The sequence below is a fragment of the Oncorhynchus masou genome, chromosome 12 (genome assembly GCF_036934945.1).
Source record: "Oncorhynchus masou masou isolate Uvic2021 chromosome 12, UVic_Omas_1.1, whole genome shotgun sequence".
Lineage (NCBI taxonomy): Eukaryota > Metazoa > Chordata > Actinopteri > Salmoniformes > Salmonidae > Oncorhynchus > Oncorhynchus masou.
Genome location: NC_088223.1, coordinates 6,558,922 through 6,580,813, shown reverse-complemented (window position 1 = coordinate 6,580,813; position 21,892 = coordinate 6,558,922). Strand labels below are relative to the sequence as shown.

Here is a 21,892-nt window from a genome sequence, read left to right as displayed (position 1 = left end):
GATGTAGTACTAGTAGAAGCAGTACTAGTAGAAGTTGTTGAAGTAGAAGAAGTTGTAGTACTAGTTGATGTAGTTCTAGTAGAAGTATTTGTATTATAAGTAGTACTAGTAGAAGTAGTTGTAGTACTAGTAGAAGTAGTTGTAGTAGAAGTAGTACTAGTAGAAGTAGTACTTGTAGATGTAGTAGAAGTAGTACTAGTAGATGTAGTTGTAGTAGAAGTATTACTAGTAGATGTACTACTAGTAGAAGTAGTACTAGTAGAAGTAGTACTAGTAGATGTAGTACTAGTAGAAGTAGTATTAGTAGAAGTAGTTGTAGTAGAAGTAGTACTAGTAGATGTACTACTAGTAGAAGTAGTACTAGTAGATGTACTACTAGTAGAAGTAGTACTAGTAGATGTACTACTAGTAGAAGTAGTTGTAGTTGTAGTAGAAGTAGTACTAGTAGATGTACTACTAGTAGAAGTAGTACTAGTAGATGTACTACTAGTAGAAGTAGTACTAGTAGATGTAGTACTAGTAGAAGTAGTACTAGTAGAATTAGTACTAGTAGAAGTAGTACTAGTAGATGTAGTACAAGTAGATGTAGTACTAGTAGAAGTAGTACTAGTAGATGTAATACTAGTAGATGTAGTACTAGTAGATGTAGTACTAGTAGAAGTAATACTAGTTGACGTAGAAGTAGTACTGGTAGATGTAGTACTAGTAGATGTAGTACTAGTAGATGTAGTACTAGTAGATGTAGTACTAGTAGAAGTAGTACTAGTAGATGTAGTACTAGTAGAAGTAATACTACTGGAAGTAGTACAAGTAGATGTAGTACTAGTAGAAGTAGTACTAGTAGATGTAATACTAGTAGATGTAGTACTAGTAGAAGTAATACTAGTAGATGTAGTACTAGTAGATGTAGTACTAGTATAAGTAATAGTTGTAGTAGAAGTAGTACTAGTAGATGTAGTACTAGTAGATGCAATACTAGTAGATGTAGTACTAGTAGAAGTAATAGTTGTAGTAGATGTAGTACTAGTAGATGTAGTACTAGTAGATGCAATACTAGTAGATGTAGTACTAGTAGATGTAGTACTAGTATAAGTAGTACTAGTAGAAGTAATAGTTGTAGTAGATGTAGTACTAGTAGATGTAGTACTAGTACATGTTGTACTAGTAGAAGTAATAGTTGTAGTAGATGTAGTACTAGTAGATGTAGTACTAGTATAAGTAGTACTAGTTGAAGTAGAAGTAGTACTAGTAGACATATTACTAGTAGATGTAGTACTAGTATAAGTAGTACTAGTAGAAGTAATAGTTGTAGTAGATGTAGTACTAGTAGATGTAGTACTAGTAGAAGTAATAGTTGAATTAGATGTAGTACTAGTAGATGTAGTACTAGTATAAGTAGTACTAGTATAAGTAGTACTAGTAGAAGTAATAGTTGTAGTAGAAGTAGTGCTAGTAGATGTAGTACTAGTAGAAGTAATAGTTGTAGTAGAAGTGGTACTAGTAGAAGTAATAGTTGTAGTAGATGTAGTACTAGTAGATGTAGTACTAGTAGAAGTAATAGTTGTAGTAGATGTAGTACTAGTAGATGTAGTACTAGTAGAAGTAGTACTAGTAGAAGTAATAGTTGTAGTAGATGTAGTACTAGTAGATGTAGTAGTAGTAGAAGTAGTACTAGTAGAAGTAGTACTATTAGAAGTAATAGTTGTAGTAGAAATAGTACCAGTAGCTGTAGTAGTAGTAGAAGTAATAGTTGTAGTATATGGTGTACTAGTAGATGTAGTACAAGTAAATGTAGTACTAGTAGATGTAGTACTAGTAGATGTAGTACTAGTAGAAGTAGTACTATTAGAAGTAATAGTTGTAGTAGATGTAGTACTAGTAGATGTAGTACTAGTAGATGTAGTACTAGTAGAAGTAATAGTTGTGGTAGATGTAGTACTAGTAGATGTAGTACTACTAGAAGTAGTACTAGCGGAGTCAATCACCACCTTCCGGAGACACCTGAAACCCCACCTCTTCAAGGAATACCTAGGATAGGATAAGTAATCCTTCTCACCACCCCCCTTAATGATTTAGATGCACTATTGTAAAGTGGCTGTTCCACTGGATGTCAGAAGGTGAATTCACCAATTTGTAAGTCGCTCTGGATAAGAGCGCCTGCTAAATGACTTAAATGTAAATGTAAATGTACTAGTAGATGTAGTACTAGTAGATGTAGTACTAGTAGAAGTAATAGTTGTAGTAGATGTAGTACTAGTAGATGTAGTACTAGTAGATGTAGTACTAGTAGAAGTAGTACTAGTAGAAGTAATAGTTGTAGTAGATGTAGTACTAGTAGATGTAGTACTAGTAGAAGTAATAGTTGTAGTAGATGTAGTACTAGTAGATGTAGTACTAGTAGAGGTAATAGTTGTAGTAGATGTAGTACTAGAAGAAGTAGTACTAGATGAAGTAGTACTAGTAGATGTAGTACTAGTAGATGTTGTACTTGTAGAAGTAGTACTAGTAGAAGTAATAGTTGTAGTAGAAGTAGTACTAGTAGATGTAGTACTAGTAGATGTAATACTAGTAGAAGTAGTACTAGTAGATGTAATACTAGTAGAAGTAGTACTAGTAGATGTAGTACTAGTAGAAGTAGTACTAGTAGATGCAATACTAGTAGATGTAGTACTAGTAGATGTAGTACTAGTATAAGTAATAGTTGTAGTAGAAGTAGTACTAGTAGATGTAGTACTAGTAGATGCAATACTAGTAGATGTAGTACTAGTAGAAGTAATAGTTGTAGTAGATGTAGTACTAGTAGATGTAGTACTAGTAGATGCAATACTAGTAGATGTAGTACTAGTAGATGTAGTACTAGTATAAGTAGTACTAGTAGAAGTAATAGTTGTAGTAGATGTAGTACTAGTAGATGTAGTACTAGTACATGTTGTACTAGTAGAAGTAATAGTTGTAGTAGATGTAGTACTAGTAGATGTAGTACTAGTATAAGTAGTACTAGTTGAAGTAGAAGTAGTACTAGTAGACATATTACTAGTAGATGTAGTACTAGTATAAGTAGTACTAGTAGAAGTAATAGTTGTAGTAGATGTAGTACTAGTAGATGTAGTACTAGTAGAAGTAATAGTTGAATTAGATGTAGTACTAGTAGATGTAGTACTAGTATAAGTAGTACTAGTATAAGTAGTACTAGTAGAAGTAATAGTTGTAGTAGAAGTAGTGCTAGTAGATGTAGTACTAGTAGAAGTAATAGTTGTAGTAGAAGTGGTACTAGTAGAAGTAATAGTTGTAGTAGATGTAGTACTAGTAGATGTAGTACTAGTAGAAGTAATAGTTGTAGTAGATGTAGTACTAGTAGATGTAGTACTAGTAGAAGTAGTACTAGTAGAAGTAATAGTTGTAGTAGATGTAGTACTAGTAGATGTAGTAGTAGTAGAAGTAGTACTAGTAGAAGTAGTACTATTAGAAGTAATAGTTGTAGTAGAAATAGTACCAGTAGCTGTAGTAGTAGTAGAAGTAATAGTTGTAGTATATGGTGTACTAGTAGATGTAGTACAAGTAAATGTAGTACTAGTAGATGTAGTACTAGTAGATGTAGTACTAGTAGAAGTAGTACTATTAGAAGTAATAGTTGTAGTAGATGTAGTACTAGTAGATGTAGTACTAGTAGATGTAGTACTAGTAGAAGTAATAGTTGTGGTAGATGTAGTACTAGTAGATGTAGTACTACTAGAAGTAGTACTAGCGGAGTCAATCACCACCTTCCGGAGACACCTGAAACCCCACCTCTTCAAGGAATACCTAGGATAGGATAAGTAATCCTTCTCACCACCCCCCCCCCCCTTAATGATTTAGATGCACTATTGTAAAGTGGCTGTTCCACTGGATGTCAGAAGGTGAATTCACCAATTTGTAAGTCGCTCTGGATAAGAGCGTCTGCTAAATGACTTAAATGTAAATGTAAATGTACTAGTAGATGTAGTACTAGTAGATGTAGTACTAGTAGAAGTAATAGTTGTAGTAGATGTAGTACTAGTAGATGTAGTACTAGTAGATGTAGTACTAGTAGAAGTAGTACTAGTAGAAGTAATAGTTGTAGTAGATGTAGTACTAGTAGATGTAGTACTAGTAGAAGTAATAGTTGTAGTAGATGTAGTACTAGTAGATGTAGTACTAGTAGAGGTAATAGTTGTAGTAGATGTAGTACTAGAAGAAGTAGTACTAGATGAAGTAGTACTAGTAGATGTAGTACTAGTAGATGTTGTACTTGTAGAAGTAGTACTAGTAGAAGTAATAGTTGTAGTAGAAGTAGTACTAGTAGATGTAGTACTAGTAGATGTAATACTAGTAGAAGTAGTACTAGTAGATGTAATACTAGTAGAAGTAGTACTAGTAGATGTAGTACTAGTAGAAGTAGTACTAGTAGAAGTAATAGTTGTAGTAGATGTAGTACTAGTAGATGTAGTACTAGTAGAAGTAGTACTAGTATAAGTAGTTGTAGTAGTACTAGTATAAGTAGTTGTAGTAGAAGTCGTAGAAGTAGTTGTAGTACTTGTCGATGTAGTTGTTGTAGTAGTATTACTTGTAGAAGCAGTACTAGAAGTAGTTATGGCTCCCTGCTGTCTCAGGTGACCAACCAAGGGTTGTCATGGCAGCGGGGGGGCTTGGAGTTTGTCTGAGCATGTTGCTGGAGAGAGATATTCCTGGCTACAGGCTTATAATAGATATACAGCTGTCTCCTGTCCTCTCCTGCCCTCCCTCCTCTCTATATACAGCTGATCATGTCCTGCTGTCTCCTGTCCTCTCCTGCCCTCCCTCCTCTCTATATACAGCTGTCTCCTGTCCTCTCCTGCCCTCCCTCCTCTCTATATACAGCTGATCATGTCCTGCTGTCTCCTGTCCTCTCCTGCCCTCCCTCCTCTCTATATACAGCTGTCTCCTGTCCTCTCCTGCCCTCCCTCCTCTCTATATACAGCTGATCATGTCCTGCTGTCTCCTCTCCTCTCCTGCCCTCCCTCCTCTCTATATACAGCTGATCATGTCCTGCTGTCTCCTGTCCTCTCCTGCCCTCCCTCCTCTCTATATACAGCTGATCATGTCCTGCTGTCTCCTCTCCTCTCCTGCCCTCCCTCCTCTCTATATACAGCTGATCATGTCCTGCTGTCTCCTGTCCTCTCCTGCCCTCCCTCCTTTCTATATACAGCTGATCATGTCCTGCTGTCTCCTGTCCTCTCCTGCCCTCCCTCCTCTCTCTATACAGCTGATCATGTCCTGCTGTCTACTCTCCTCTCCTGCCCTCCCTCCTCTCTCTATACAGCTGGTCTCCTGCTGTCTCCTGTCCTCTCCTGCCCTCCCTCCTTTCTATATACAGCTGATCATGTCCTGCTGTCTCCTCTCCTGCCCTCCCTCCTCTCTCTATACAGCTGATCATGCCCTGCTTTCTACTCTCCTCTCCTGCCCTCCCTCCTCTCTATATACAGCTGATCATGTCCTGCTGTCTACTCTCCTCTCCTGCCCTCCCTCCTCTCTATATAAAGCTGATCATGTCCTGCTGTCTACTCTCCTCTCCTGCCCTCCCTCCTCTCTATATACAGCTGATCATGTCCTGCTGTCTACTCTCCTCTCCTGCCCTCCCTCCTCTCTCTATACAGCTGATCATGTCCTGCTGTCTACTCTCCTCTCCTGCCCTCCCTCCTCTCTCTATACAGCTGATCATGTCCTGCTGTCTCCTGTCCTCTCCTGCCCTCCCTCCTCTCTCTATACAGCTGATCATGTCCTGCTGTCTACTCTCCTCTCCTGCCCTCCCTCCTCTCTCTATACAGCTGATCATGTCCTGCTGTCTCCTGTCCTCTCCTGCCCTCCCTCCTCTCTCTATACAGCTGATCATGTCCTGCTGTCTCCTCTCCTCTCCTGCCCTCCCTCCTCTCTCTATACAGCTGGTCTCCTGCTGTCTCCTCTCCTCTCCTGCCCTCCCTCCTCTCTCTATACAGCTGATCATGTCCTGCTGTCTCCTCTCCTGCCCTCCCTCCTCTCTCTATACAGCTGGTACCCTGCTGTCTCCTCTCCTTTCCTGCCCTCCCTCCTCTCTCTATACAACTGGTCCCCTGCTATCTCCTCTCCTTTCCTGCCCTCCCTCCTTTCCCTCTGTCTTTCTCTCGCTTGATCGTTAACTTTGCTCTCTTATTTTTCCTTTCTTCTTTCTGTTTCCTCCAAACCATCTCTCTCTCTCTGTCTCTCTGTCTCTCTCTCTCTCTGTCTCTCTGTGTATCAATTCAATTCAAGGGCTTTATTGGCATGGGAAACGTGTTAACATTGCCAAAGCAAGTGAGGTAGATAATATATAAAGTGAATATATAAAGTGAAACAAACAATAAAAATTAACAGTAGACATCACACATACAGAAGTTTCAAAACAATAAAGACATTACAAATGTCATATTATATATATACAGTGTTTTAACAATGTACAAATATTTAAAGGACACAAGATAAAATAAATAAGCATAAATATGGGTTGTATTTACAATGGTGTTTGTTCTTCACTGGTTGCCCTTTTCTTGTGGCAACAGGTCATAAATCTTGCTGCTGTGATGGCACACTGTGGAATTTCACACAGTAGATATGGGAGTTTTTCAAAATTGGATTTGTTTTCAAATTCTTTGTGGATCTGTGTAATCTGAGGGAAATATGTCTCTCTAATATGGTCATACATTGGGCAGGAGGTTAGGAAGTGCAGCTCAGTTTCCACCTCATTTTGTGGGCAGTGAGCACATAGCCTGTATCTCTCTCTCTCTGTCTGTCTCTGTCTCTTTCTCTGTCTCGGTCTATATCTGTCTCTATCTATCTCTCTCTTTCTTTCTCTATGTCTCTCTCTCTGTCTGTCTCGGTCTCTGTCTCTCTCTCTGTCTTTCTGTCTGTCTCTGTCTCTGTTTCTGTCTGTCTCTGTTTTTCTCTGTCTCTATCTTTCTCTGTCTCCTCCCCCCTCTCTCTCGTCATTGGATTTTGTTAAGGGCTGGTATCTGCTCATCACCATGGTGATGACGATGATGGCCTGGGTGTGATACTTAGACCATCTATGGTGATGCAACACTGATATAACAGACCTGGGACCTGTAGAATCACCAGTGGAACTGTTGGAGTCTATAGTGATGAAACACTGATATAACAGACCTGGGACCTGTAGAATCATCAGTGGAACTGTTGGAGTCTATAGTGATGCAACACTGATATAACAGACCTGGGACCTGTAGAATCACCAGTGGAACTGTTGGAGTCTATAGTGATGCAACACTGATATAACAGACCTGAGACCTGTAGAATCACCAGTGGAACTGTTGGAGTCTATAGTGATGCAACACTGATATAACAGACCTGGGACCTGTAGAATCACCAGTGGAACTGTTGGAGTCTATAGTGATGCAACACTGATATAACAGACCTGGGACCTGTAGAATCACCAGTGGAACTGTTGGAGTCTATAGTGATGCAACACTGATATAACAGACCTGGGACCTGTAGAATCACCAGTGGAACTGTTGGAGTCTATAGTGATGCAACACTGATATAACAGACCTGGGACCTGTAGAATCACCAGTGGAACTGTTGGAGTCTATAGTGATGCAACACTGATATAACAGACCTGGGACCTGTAGAATCACCAGTGGAACTGTTGGAGTCTATGGTGATGCAACACTGATATAACAGACCTGGGACCTGTAGAAGTCTGTACCAGAAAACCTACAGCATTTACAGCCTACGTCACTATATTACTGCCCTGTCAACGTTACATCTTTATCGTACAAATAGTAGAGTCTTTGTAAATGATCAGAAATAGGACTGGGGGAGTTAATGTCACACATAGAACTAACAAGTATATATGGAAATGTCTGCTCTACTCAAAATTACAACCAACTCTTTGCAGCATTACTGCAAAAATGGAAGAGGCAAGTGGAAGGGGAAGTGGAAGTGGAAGGGGAAGTGGAAGGGGAAGGGGAAGGGGAAGGGGAAATGGAAGTGGAAGGGGAAATGGAAGTGGAAGGGGAAATGGAATTGGAAGGGGAAGTGGAAGGGGAAGGGGAAACGGAAGTGGAAAGGGAGGTGGAAGTGGAAGGGGAAGGGGAAGAAAGTAAGGAACTTGTCTGCATTAGAGACCATCATTGGCTAAAGAAAATTATGATAAATAAAAAAAGTATTACAGTTTCATGTCAGGACCAACGAATTGACAGCTGAGCCATATAGATGTTTAAATGTACTGATTCCATGGCACATGGTTTATGAATTGACACGCAAAACAACGCTGGACTCAAAACGGTTTATCTTTAATTCTATGAGAATAGAAAGGTTCAAAACTTTAGTGAAACAGCAACGTTGAAAAATATATGGCAAATAGAAACTGGATGGTGTTCAGAGATAGATGGGAGGGGTTGAGGGTAGCTGAAGGATGGGACTGGATGGTGTTAAGAGATAGATGGGAGGGGTTGAGTGGAGCTGAAGGATGGGACTGGCTGAAGTTCAGAGATAGATGGGAGGGGTTGAGGGTAGCTGAAGAATGGGACTGGATGGTTTTCAGAGATAGATGGGAGGGGTTGAGTGGAGCTGAAGGGTGGGACTAAAAACAAACAATAGATAACTAACTATAACTGTCCGTAACATGTATATACTGTAATATGTATAAACTGGAAGTAGAAGCCTAAGTGTTGTTGTCCATTAGTTTACTGCAGTTAGGGAAGGGATGGTAGGGTTAGGGAAAAATAATAAAGAACAATATATTTAAAAAAAAAAAAATATATATATATATATATATATATTTAGCTCCCCATACTCTAAATCACCAGGGTCCACTGTCTCCCCCCTAGCTCCCCATACTCTAAATCACCAGGGTCCACTGTCTCCCCCCTAGCTCCCCATACTCTAAATCACCAGGGTCCACTGTCTCCCCCCTAGCTCCCCATACTCTAAATCACCAGGGTCCACTGTCTCCCCCCTAGCTCCCCATACTCTAAATCACCAGGGTCCACTGTCTCCCCCCTAGCTCCCCATACTCTAAATCACCAGGGTCCACTGTCTCCCCCCTAGACCTCCCACATACTAACTCCATTAATATCCCCACATCGATCGCTGTGTGTGTGTGTGTGTGTGTGTGTGTGTGTGTGTGTGTGTGTGTGTGTGTGTGTGTGTGTGTGTGTGTGTGTGTGTGTGTGTGTGTGGGTGTGTGGGTGTGTTTGTGTGTTTGTGTGCATGTGAGGAGATTAGTGTATTTTTTTCAACAGAGAGCTAGCCGGGGAGATGAAGCAGAGAGCTAGCCGGGGAGATGCAGCAGAGAGCTAGCCGGGGAGATGCAGCAGAGAGCTAGCCGGGGAGATGCAGCAGAGAGCTAGCCGGGGAGATGAAGCAGAGAGCTAGCCGGGGAGATGCAGCAGAGAGCTAGCCGGGGAGATGAAGCAGAGAGCTAGCCGGGGAGATGCAGCAGAGAGCTAGCCGGGGAGATGAAGCAGAGAGCTAGCCGGGGAGATGAAGCAGAGAGCTAGCCGGGGAGATGAAGCAGAGAGCTAGCCGGGGAGATGCAGCAGAGAGCTAGCCGGGGAGATGAAGCAGAGAGCTAGCCGGGGAGATGAAGCAGAGAGCTAGCCGGGGAGATGCAGCAGAGAGCTAGCCGGGGAGATGCAGCAAAGAGCTAGCCGGGGAGATGAAGCAGAGAGCTAGCCGGGGAGATGCAGCAGAGAGCTAGACGGGGAGATGAAGCAGAGATTTTCTCTTAGCATAAACAGTTCCTCTTAGACTCTTTCTTTGTTCCCTTCTTCATACATCCATCCTTTCCATTGCTGATTTACTATGGTGTGAGATAGAGGGAGAGGGTAGAGAGAGAGATGGAGACAGAGAGTAAAGAGAGAGATATTTGGTGAGAAAGAGAATGAGAGAGTGTGAGAAACTAGTGTGAATGTTTTAATGTAGAGGACAGGCCTCTGGTGCAACTGATGGGAAACTAGTGTGAATGTTTTAGTGTAGAGGACAGGCCTGTTTTATGTGCTATATGGTTCCTGTTCTTAATTTTAGTTTTTGCATTTTTTACTTTAAGTTTTGCACACCACCCTCAAACAGCTAAAAATACAATATTTTTGGTAATTGAAAATATATTTGACAGCGTTTTAGATGTTTCAATGATTATCTACATTCTCTATGCTTAGGTTTGTCACATAAACAGAAATATGAGGTGAACTATTCGTATTTTAGCAAACGTGAAATGGCGGCGCGATTCCTGCATAGGACTCATTGTTGTCAGATACACTACTTCGATACAAGATACAGGAAGTCTTCAGAAAGGTCTTGAGCGGTCCTTTAAACCCCTAAACTTGAACCTCTAACCCCTGACCTCTGACATCTTATTTCCAGAAGAACGAGCGAAGAAGTTACGCAGTACAATCAGACGGAGCACGGAGACGGGCATCGCTGTGGAGATGAGAAACCGAGTCACGCGACAGGGTAGCAAGGATTCCACCGACGGGAGCACCAACTCCAACAGCTCAGACGGAACGTACGCTACTAATACTATCATTATATTACCATCCATCCATCCATCATTATATTACCATCCATCTATCATTATATTACCATCCATCCATCTATCATTATATTACCATCCATCTATCATTATATTACCATCCATATATCTATCATTATATTACCATCCATCTATCATTATATTACCATCCATCCATCATTATATTACCATCCATCTATCATTATATTACCATCTATCTATCATTATATTACCATCCATCTATCATTATATTACCATCCATCTATCATTACATTACCATCCATCCATCATTATATTACCATCCGTCCATCATTATATTACCATCCATCGATCATTATATTACCATCCATCCATCTATCATTATATTACCATCCATCTATCATTATATTACCATCCATCTATCATTATATTACCATCCATCTATCATTATATTACCATCCATCTATCATTATATTACCATCCATCCATCTATCATTATATTACCATCCATCCATCCATCATTATATTACCATCCATCTATCATTATATTACCATCCATCTATCATTATATTACCATCCATCCATCTATCATTATATTACCATCCATCCATCTATCATTATATTACCATCCATCCATCCATCATTATATTACCATCCATCTATCATTATATTACCATCCATCTATCATTATATTACCATCCATCTATCATTATATTACCATCCATCCATCATTATATTACCATCCATCCATCTATCATTATATTACCATCCATCCATCCATCATTATATTACCATCCATCTATCATTATATTACCATCCATCCATCATTATATTACCATCCATCTATCATTATATTACCATCCATCCATCATTATATTACCATCCATCTATCATTATATTACCATCCATCCATCTATCATTATATTACCATCCATCCATCCATCATTATATTACCATCCATCTATCATTATATTACCATCTATCTATCATTATATTACCATCCATCTATCATTATATTACCATTCATCCATCTATCATTATATTACCATCCATCCATCATTATATTTCCATTCATCCATCATTATATTACCATCCATCCATCTATCATTATATTACCATCCATCCATCATTATATTTCCATTCATCCATCATTATATTACCATCCATCCATCTATCATTATATTACCATCCATCTATCATTATAATACCATCCATCCATCATTATATTACCATCCATCAATCTATCATTATATTACCATCCATCCATCCATCATAATATTACCATCCATCTATCATTATATTACCATCCATCCATCATTATATTTCCATTCATCCATCATTATATTACCATCCATCTATCATTATATTACCATCCATCCATCATTATATTACCATCCATCCATCCATCATTATATTACCATCAATCCATCATTATATTACCATCCATCTATCATTATATTACCATCAATCTATCATTATATTACCATCATCTATCTATCATTATATTACCATCCATCCATCTATCATTATATTACCATCAATCTATCATTATATTACCATCATCTATCCATCATTATATTACCATCCATCCATCATTATATTACCATCCATCTATCATTATATTACCATCCATCCATCATTATATTACCATCCATCTATCATTATAATACCATCCATCCATCATTATATTACCATCCATCCATCTATCATATTACCATCCATCCATCATTATATTACCATCCATCTTTCATTATATTACCATCCATCTATCATTATATTACCATCCATCTATCTATCATTATATTACCATCCATCTATCATTATATTACCATCCATCTATCATTATATTACCATCCATCTATCATTATATTACCATCCATCCATCTATCATTATATTACCATCTATCTATCATTATATTACCATCCATCCATCTATCTATCATTATATTACCATCCATCCATCTATCATATTACCATCCATCCATCATTATATTACCATCCATCTATTATTATATTACCATCTATCTATCATTATATTTCCATCCATCTATCATTATATTACCATCCATCTATCATTATATTACCATCCATCCATCATTATATTACCATCCATCCATCTATCATATTACCATCCATCTATCATTATATTACCATCCATCCATCATTATATTACCATCCATCCATCATTATATTACCATCCATCCATCCATCATTATATTACCATCCATCTTTCATTATATTACCATCCATCCATCATTATATTACCATCCATCCATCATTATATTACCATCCATCTTTCATTATATTACCATCCATCCATCATTATATTACCATCCATCCATCATTATATTACCATCCATCCATCTATCATAATATTACCATCCATCTATCATTATATTACCATCCATCCATCTTTCATTATATTACCATCCATCCATCATTATATTACCATCCATCTATCATTATATTACCATCCATCCATCATTATATTACCATCCATCCATCATTATATTACCATCCATCCATCATTATATTACCATCCATCTATCATTATATTACCATCCATCCATCATTATATTACCATCCATCCATCATTATATTACCATCCATCCATCATTATATTACCATCTATCCATCCATCATTATATTACCATCCATCCATCATTATATTACCATCCATCTATCATTATATTACCATCCATCTATCATTATATTACCATCCATCCATCATTATATTAACATCCATCTGTCATTACATTACCATCCATCTATCATTATATTACCATCCATCTATCATTATATTACCATCCATCTATCATTATATTAACATCCATCTGTCATTATATTACCATCCATCTATCATTATATTACCATCCATCTATCATTATATTACCATCCATCCATCTATCATTATATTACCATCCATCCATCTTTCATTATATTACCATCCATCTATCATTATATTACCATCCATCTATCATTATATTACCATCCATCCATCCATCATTATATTACCATCTATCCATCTATCATTATATTACCATCCATCTATCATTATATTACCATCCATCTATCATTATATTACCATCCATCTATCATTATATTACCATCCATCTATCATTATATTACCATCCATCTATCATTACATTACCATCCATCTATCATTATATTACCATCCATCTATCATTATATTACCATCCATCTATCATTACATTACCATCCATCTATCATTATATTACCATCCATCCATCTATCATTATATTACCATCCATCTATCATTATATTACCATCCATCTATCATTATATTACCATCCATCTATCTATCATTATATTACCATCAATCCATCTATCATTATATTACCATCCATCTATCATTACATTACCATCCATCTATCATTATATTACCATCCATCTATCATTATATTACCATCCATCTATCATTATATTACCATCCATCTATCATTATATTACCATCCATCTATCATTACATTACCATCCATCTATCATTATATTACCATCCATCTATCATTATATTACCATCCATCTATCATTATATTACCATCCATCTATCATTATATTACCATCCATCTATCTATCATTATATTACCATCAATCCATCTATCATTACATTACCATCCATCTATCATTATATTACCATCCATCCATTTATCATTATATTACCATCCATCTATCATTATATTACCATCCATCTATCTATCATTATATTACCATCCATCCATCTATCATTATATTACCATCCATCTATCATTATATTACCATCCATCCATCTATCATTATATTACCATCCATCTATCATTATATTACCATCCATCCATCTATCATTATATTACCATCCATCCATCTTTCATTATATTACCATCCATCTATCATTATATTACCATCCATCTATCATTATATTACCATCCATCTATCATTATATTACCATCCATCTATCATTATATTACCATCCATCTATCATTATATTACCATCCATCCATCTATCATTATATTACCATCCATCCATCTATCATTATATTACCATCCATCTATCATTATATTACCATCCATCTATCATTATATTACCATCCATCAATCCATCATTATATTACCATCCATCTATCATTATATTACCATCCATCTATCTATCATTATATTACCATCCATCCATCTATCATTATTTTACCATCCATCTATCATTATATTACCATCCATCCATCATTATATTACCATCCATCCATCATTATATTACCATCCATCCATCATTATATTACCATCCATCTATCATTATATTACCATCCATCCATCATTATATTACCATCCATCCATCATTATATTACCATCCATCCATCATTATATTACCATCCATCCATCCATCATTATATTACCATCCATCCATCATTATATTACCATCCATCTATCATTATATTACCATCCATCTATCATTATATTACCATCCATCCATCATTATATTAACATCCATCTGTCATTACATTACCATCCATCTATCATTATATTACCATCCATCTATCATTATATTACCATCCATCTATCATTATATTAACATCCATCTGTCATTATATTACCATCCATCTATCATTATATTACCATCCATCTATCATTATATTACCATCCATCCATCTATCATTATATTACCATCCATCCATCTTTCATTATATTACCATCCATCTATCATTATATTACCATCCATCTATCATTATATTACCATCCATCCATCCATCATTATATTACCATCTATCCATCTATCATTATATTACCATCCATCTATCATTATATTACCATCCATCTATCATTATATTACCATCCATCTATCATTATATTACCATCCATCTATCATTATATTACCATCCATCTATCATTCATTACCATCCATCTATCATTATATTACCATCCATCTATCATTATATTACCATCCATCTATCATTATATTACCATCCATCTATCATTACATTACCATCCATCTATCATTATATTACCATCCATCCATCTATCATTATATTACCATCCATCTATCATTATATTACCATCCATCTATCATTATATTACCATCCATCTATCTATCATTATATTACCATCAATCCATCTATCATTATATTACCATCCATCTATCATTACATTACCATCCATCTATCATTATATTACCATCCATCTATCATTATATTACCATCCATCTATCATTATATTACCATCCATCTATCATTATATTACCATCCATCTATCATTACATTACCATCCATCTATCATTATATTACCATCCATCTATCATTATATTACCATCCATCTATCATTATATTACCATCCATCTATCATTATATTACCATCCATCTATCTATCATTATATTACCATCAATCCATCTATCATTACATTACCATCCATCTATCATTATATTACCATCCATCCATTTATCATTATATTACCATCCATCTATCATTATATTACCATCCATCTATCTATCATTATATTACCATCCATCCATCTATCATTATATTACCATCCATCTATCATTATATTACCATCCATCCATCTATCATTATATTACCATCCATCTATCATTATATTACCATCCATCCATCTATCATTATATTACCATCCATCCATCTTTCATTATATTACCATCCATCTATCATTATATTACCATCCATCTATCATTATATTACCATCCATCTATCATTATATTACCATCCATCTATCATTATATTACCATCCATCTATCATTATATTACCATCCATCCATCTATCATTATATTACCATCCATCCATCTATCATTATATTACCATCCATCTATCATTATATTACCATCCATCTATCATTATATTACCATCCATCAATCCATCATTATATTACCATCCATCTATCATTATATTACCATCCATCTATCTATCATTATATTACCATCCATCCATCTATCATTATTTTACCATCCATCTATCATTATATTACCATCCATCCATCTATCATTATATTACCATCCATCTATCATTATATTACCATCCATCTATCTATCATTATATTACCATCAATCCATCTATCATTATATTACCATCCATCTATCTATCATTATATTACCATCCATCCATCTATCATTATATTACCATCCATCTATCATTATATTACCATCCATCCATCATTATATTACCATCCATCCATCATTATATTACCATCCATCTATCATTATATTACCATTCATCCATCTTTCATTATATTACCATCCATCTATCATTATATTACCATCCATCTATCTATCATTATATTACCATCCATCCATCTTTCATTATATTACCATCCATCTATCATTATATTACCATCCATCTATCATTATATTACCATCCATCTATCTATCATTATATTACCATCCATCCATCTTTCATTTTATTACCATCCATCTATCATTATATTACCATCCATCTATCTATCATTATATTACCATCCATCCATCTTTCATTATATTACCATCCATCTATCATTATATTACCATCCATCTATCATTATATTACCATCCATCTATCTATCATTATATTACCATCCATCTATCATTATATTACCATCCATCTATCTATCATTATTTTACCATCCATCCATCATTATATTACCATCCATCTATCATTATATTACCATCCATCCATCTTTCATTATATTACCATCCATCTATCATTATATTACCATCCATCTATCATTATATTACCATCCATCTATCTATCATTATATTACCATCCATCTATCATTATATTACCATCCATCTATCTATCATTATTTTACCATCCATCCATCATTATATTACCATCCATCTATCATTATATTACCATCCATCCATCTATCATTATATTACCATCCATCTATCATTATATTACCATCCATCTATCATTATATTACCATCCATCTATCATTATATTACCATCCATCCATCTATCATTATATTACCATCCATCTATCATTATATTACCATCCATCTATCATTATATTACCATCCATCCATCTATCATTATATTACCATCCATCTATCATTATATTACCATCCATATATCATTATATTACCATCCATCCATCTATCATTATATTACCATCCATCTATCATTATATTACCATCCATCTATCATTATATTACCATCCATCCATCTATCATTATATTACCATCCATCTATCATTATATTACCATCCATCTATCATTATATTACCATCCATCTATCATTATATTACCATCCATCCATCATTATATTACCATCCATCCATCTTTCATTATATTACCATCCATCTATCATTATATTACCATCCATCTATCATTATATTTCCATCCATCTATCATTATATTACCATCCATCCATCTTTCATTATATTACCATCCATCCATCTTTCATTATATTACCATCCATCTATCATTATATTACCATCCATCTATCATTATATTACCATCCATCCATCATTATATTACCATCCATCCATCTATCATTATATTACCATCCATCCATCATTATATTACCATCCATCTATCATTATATTACCATCCATCTATCATTATATTACCATCCATCTATCATTATATTACCATCCATCTATCATTATATTACCATCCATCTATCATTATATTACCATCCATCCATCATTATATTACCATCCATCCATCTATCATTATATTACCATCCATCCATCATTATATTACCATCCATCCATCTATCATTATATTACCATCCATCCATCATTATATTACCATCCATCCATCTATCATTATATTACCATCCATCTATCATTATATTACCATCCATCTATCATTATATTACCATCCATCTATCATTATATTACCATCCATCCATCATTATATTACCATCCATCCATCTATCATTATATTACCATCCATCCATCATTATATTACCATTCATCCATATATCATTATATTACCATCCATCCATCTATCATTATATTACCATCCATCTATCATTATATTACCATCTATCTATCATTATATTACCATCCATCTATCATTATATTACCATCCATCTATCATTATATTACCATCCATCTATCATTATATTACCATCCATCTATCATTATATTACCATCCATCCATCATTATATTACCATTCATCCATCTATCATTATATTACCATCCATCTATCATTATATTACCATCTATCTATCATTATATTACCATCCATCTATCATTATATTACCATCCATCCATCTATCATTATAGTACCATCCATCTATCATTATATTACCATCTATCTATCATTATATTACCATCCATCTATCATTATATTACCATTCATCTATCTATCATTATATTACCATCCATCCATCATTATATTACCATCCATCTATCATTATATTACCATTCATCCATCTATCATTATATTACCATCTATCTATCATTATATTACCATCCATCCATCATTATATTACCATCCATCTATCATTATATTACCATCCATCCATCATTATATTACCATCCATCTATCCTTATATTACCATCCATCTATCATTATATTACCATCCATCTATCTATCATTATATTACCATTCATCCATCTATCATTATATTACCATCCATCCATCATTATAATACCATCCATCTATCATTATATTACCATCCATCCATCTATCATTATATTAACATCTATCCATCATTATATTACCATCCATCTATCATTATATTACCATCCATCTATCATTATATTACCATCCATCTATCATTATATTACCATCCATCTATCATTATATTACCATCCATCTATCATTATATTACCATCCATCTATCATTATATTACCATCCATCCATCTATCATTATATTACCATCCATCTATCATTATATTACCATCCATCTATCATTATATTACCATCCATCCATCTATCATTATATTACCATCCATCTATCATTATATTACCATCCATCCATCATTATATTACCATCCATCTATCATTATATTACCATCCATCTATCATTATATTACCATCCATCCATCATTATATTACCATCCATCCATCTATCATTATATTACCATCCATCTATCTATCATTATATTACCATCCATCTATCATTATATTACCATCCATCCATCCATCATTATATTACCATCCTTCCATCATTATATTACCATCCATCTATCATTATATTACCATCCATCCATCTATCATTATATTACCATCCATCTATCATTATATTACCATCCATCTATCATTATATTACCATCCATCCATCTATCATTATATTACCATCCATCCATCTATCATTATATTACCATCCATCTATCATTATATTACCATCCATCCATCTATCATTATATTACCATCCATCTATCATTATATTACCATCCATCCATCTATCATTATATTACCATCCATCTATCATTATATTACCATCCATCCATCTATCATTATTTTACCATCCATCCATCATTATATTACCATCCATCTATCATTATATTACCATCCATCTATCATTATATTACCATCCATCTATCATTATATTACCATCCATCTATCATTATTTTACCATCCATCCATCATTATATTACCATCCATCCATCTATCATTATATTACCATCCATCTATCTATCATTATATTACCATCCATCTATCTATCATTATATTACCATCCATCCATCTATCATAATATTACCATCCATCTATCATTATATTACCATCTATCTATCATTATATTACCATCCATCCATCATTATATTACCATCCATCTATCATTATATTACCATCCATCCATCATTATATTACCATCCATCTATCATTATATTACCATCCATCCATCATTATATTACCATCCATCCATCATTATATTACCATCCATCTATCATTATATTACCATCCATCCATCATTATATTACCATCCATCCATCTATCATTATATTACCATCCATCTATCATTATATTACCATCCATCTATCATTATATTACCATCCATCTATCATTATATTACCATCCATCCATCTATCATTATATTACCATCCATCTATCATTATATTACCATCCATCTATCATTATATTACCATCCATCCATCATTATATTACCATCCATCTATCATTATAATACCATCCATCCATCATTATATTACCATCCATCCATCTATCATTATATTACCATCCATCTATCATTATATTACCATCCATCCATCTATCATTATATTACCATCCATCTATCATTATATTACCATCCATCTATTATTATATTACCATCCATCCATCATTATATTACCATCCATCCATCTATCATTATATTACCATCCATCCATCATTATATTACCATCCATCCATCTATCATTATATTACCATCCATCCATCATTATATTACCATCCATCTATCATTATAATACCATCCATCCATCATTATATTACCATCCATCCATCTATCATTATATTACCATCCATCTATCATTATATTACCATCCATCTATCATTATATTACCATCCATCCATCTATCATTATATTACCATCCATCTATCATTATATTACCATCCATCCATCTATCATTATATTACCATCCATCTATCATTATATTACCATCCATCTATCATTATATTACCATCCATCCATCATTATATTACCATCCATCTATCATTATATTACCATCCATCCATCATTATATTACCATCCATCTATCATTATATTACCATCCATCCATCATTATATTACCATCCATCCATCTATCATTATATTACCATCCATCTATCATTATATTACCATCCATATATCATTATATTACCATCCATCCATCCATCATTATATTACCATCCATCCATCATTATATTACCATCCATCTATCATTATATTACCATCCATATATCATTATATTACCATCCATCCATCCATCATTATATTACCATCCATCCATCATTATATTACCATCCATCCATCATTATATTACCATCCATCTATCATTATATTACCATCCATCTATCATTATGTTACCATCCATCTATTATTATATTACCATCTATCTATCATTATATTACCATCCATCTATCATTATATTACCATCCATCGATCATTATATTACCATCCATCCATCCATCATTATATTACCATCCATCTATCATTATAATACCATCCATCCATCATTATGTTTCCATCCATTTGTCCATCCATCACCAACTCTGACAGCTTTGACAGAATGTATGTTATAAACTAATGCTACCTTAGTTGTAGACAATACTAAATAATACTAAATATGCCAGGTTTCCACCCACGGCAGCATCAACTCCAACAACGCAGACATAACTTATGTTCCTCATATATTACTAGTTCTGTAACGGTTGTACGAGAGCGTTGTTCTGCCTGTACTCAACGGCCAACAATCTCCACCACTGGACCTATGGTTCAGGCCTCCTGCTACATGTCATTAATTAAACCACC

At 34.8% G+C, this 21,892-nt stretch overlaps 1 protein-coding gene across 2 annotated transcripts in view; it reads left to right on the top strand.

Annotated features, from left to right (window-relative positions):
- LOC135549493 (regulating synaptic membrane exocytosis protein 3-like) overlaps positions 1–21,892 on the top strand; it is a 132,250-nt gene that overhangs the window by 94,668 nt on the left and 15,690 nt on the right. For both annotated transcript variants that reach the window (XM_064979493.1, XM_064979494.1), the window contains exon 3: positions 10,390–10,531. In XM_064979493.1, coding sequence (XP_064835565.1) covers positions 10,390–10,531 — 142 coding nt within the window. The remainder of the gene's footprint in view (positions 1–10,389; positions 10,532–21,892) is intronic.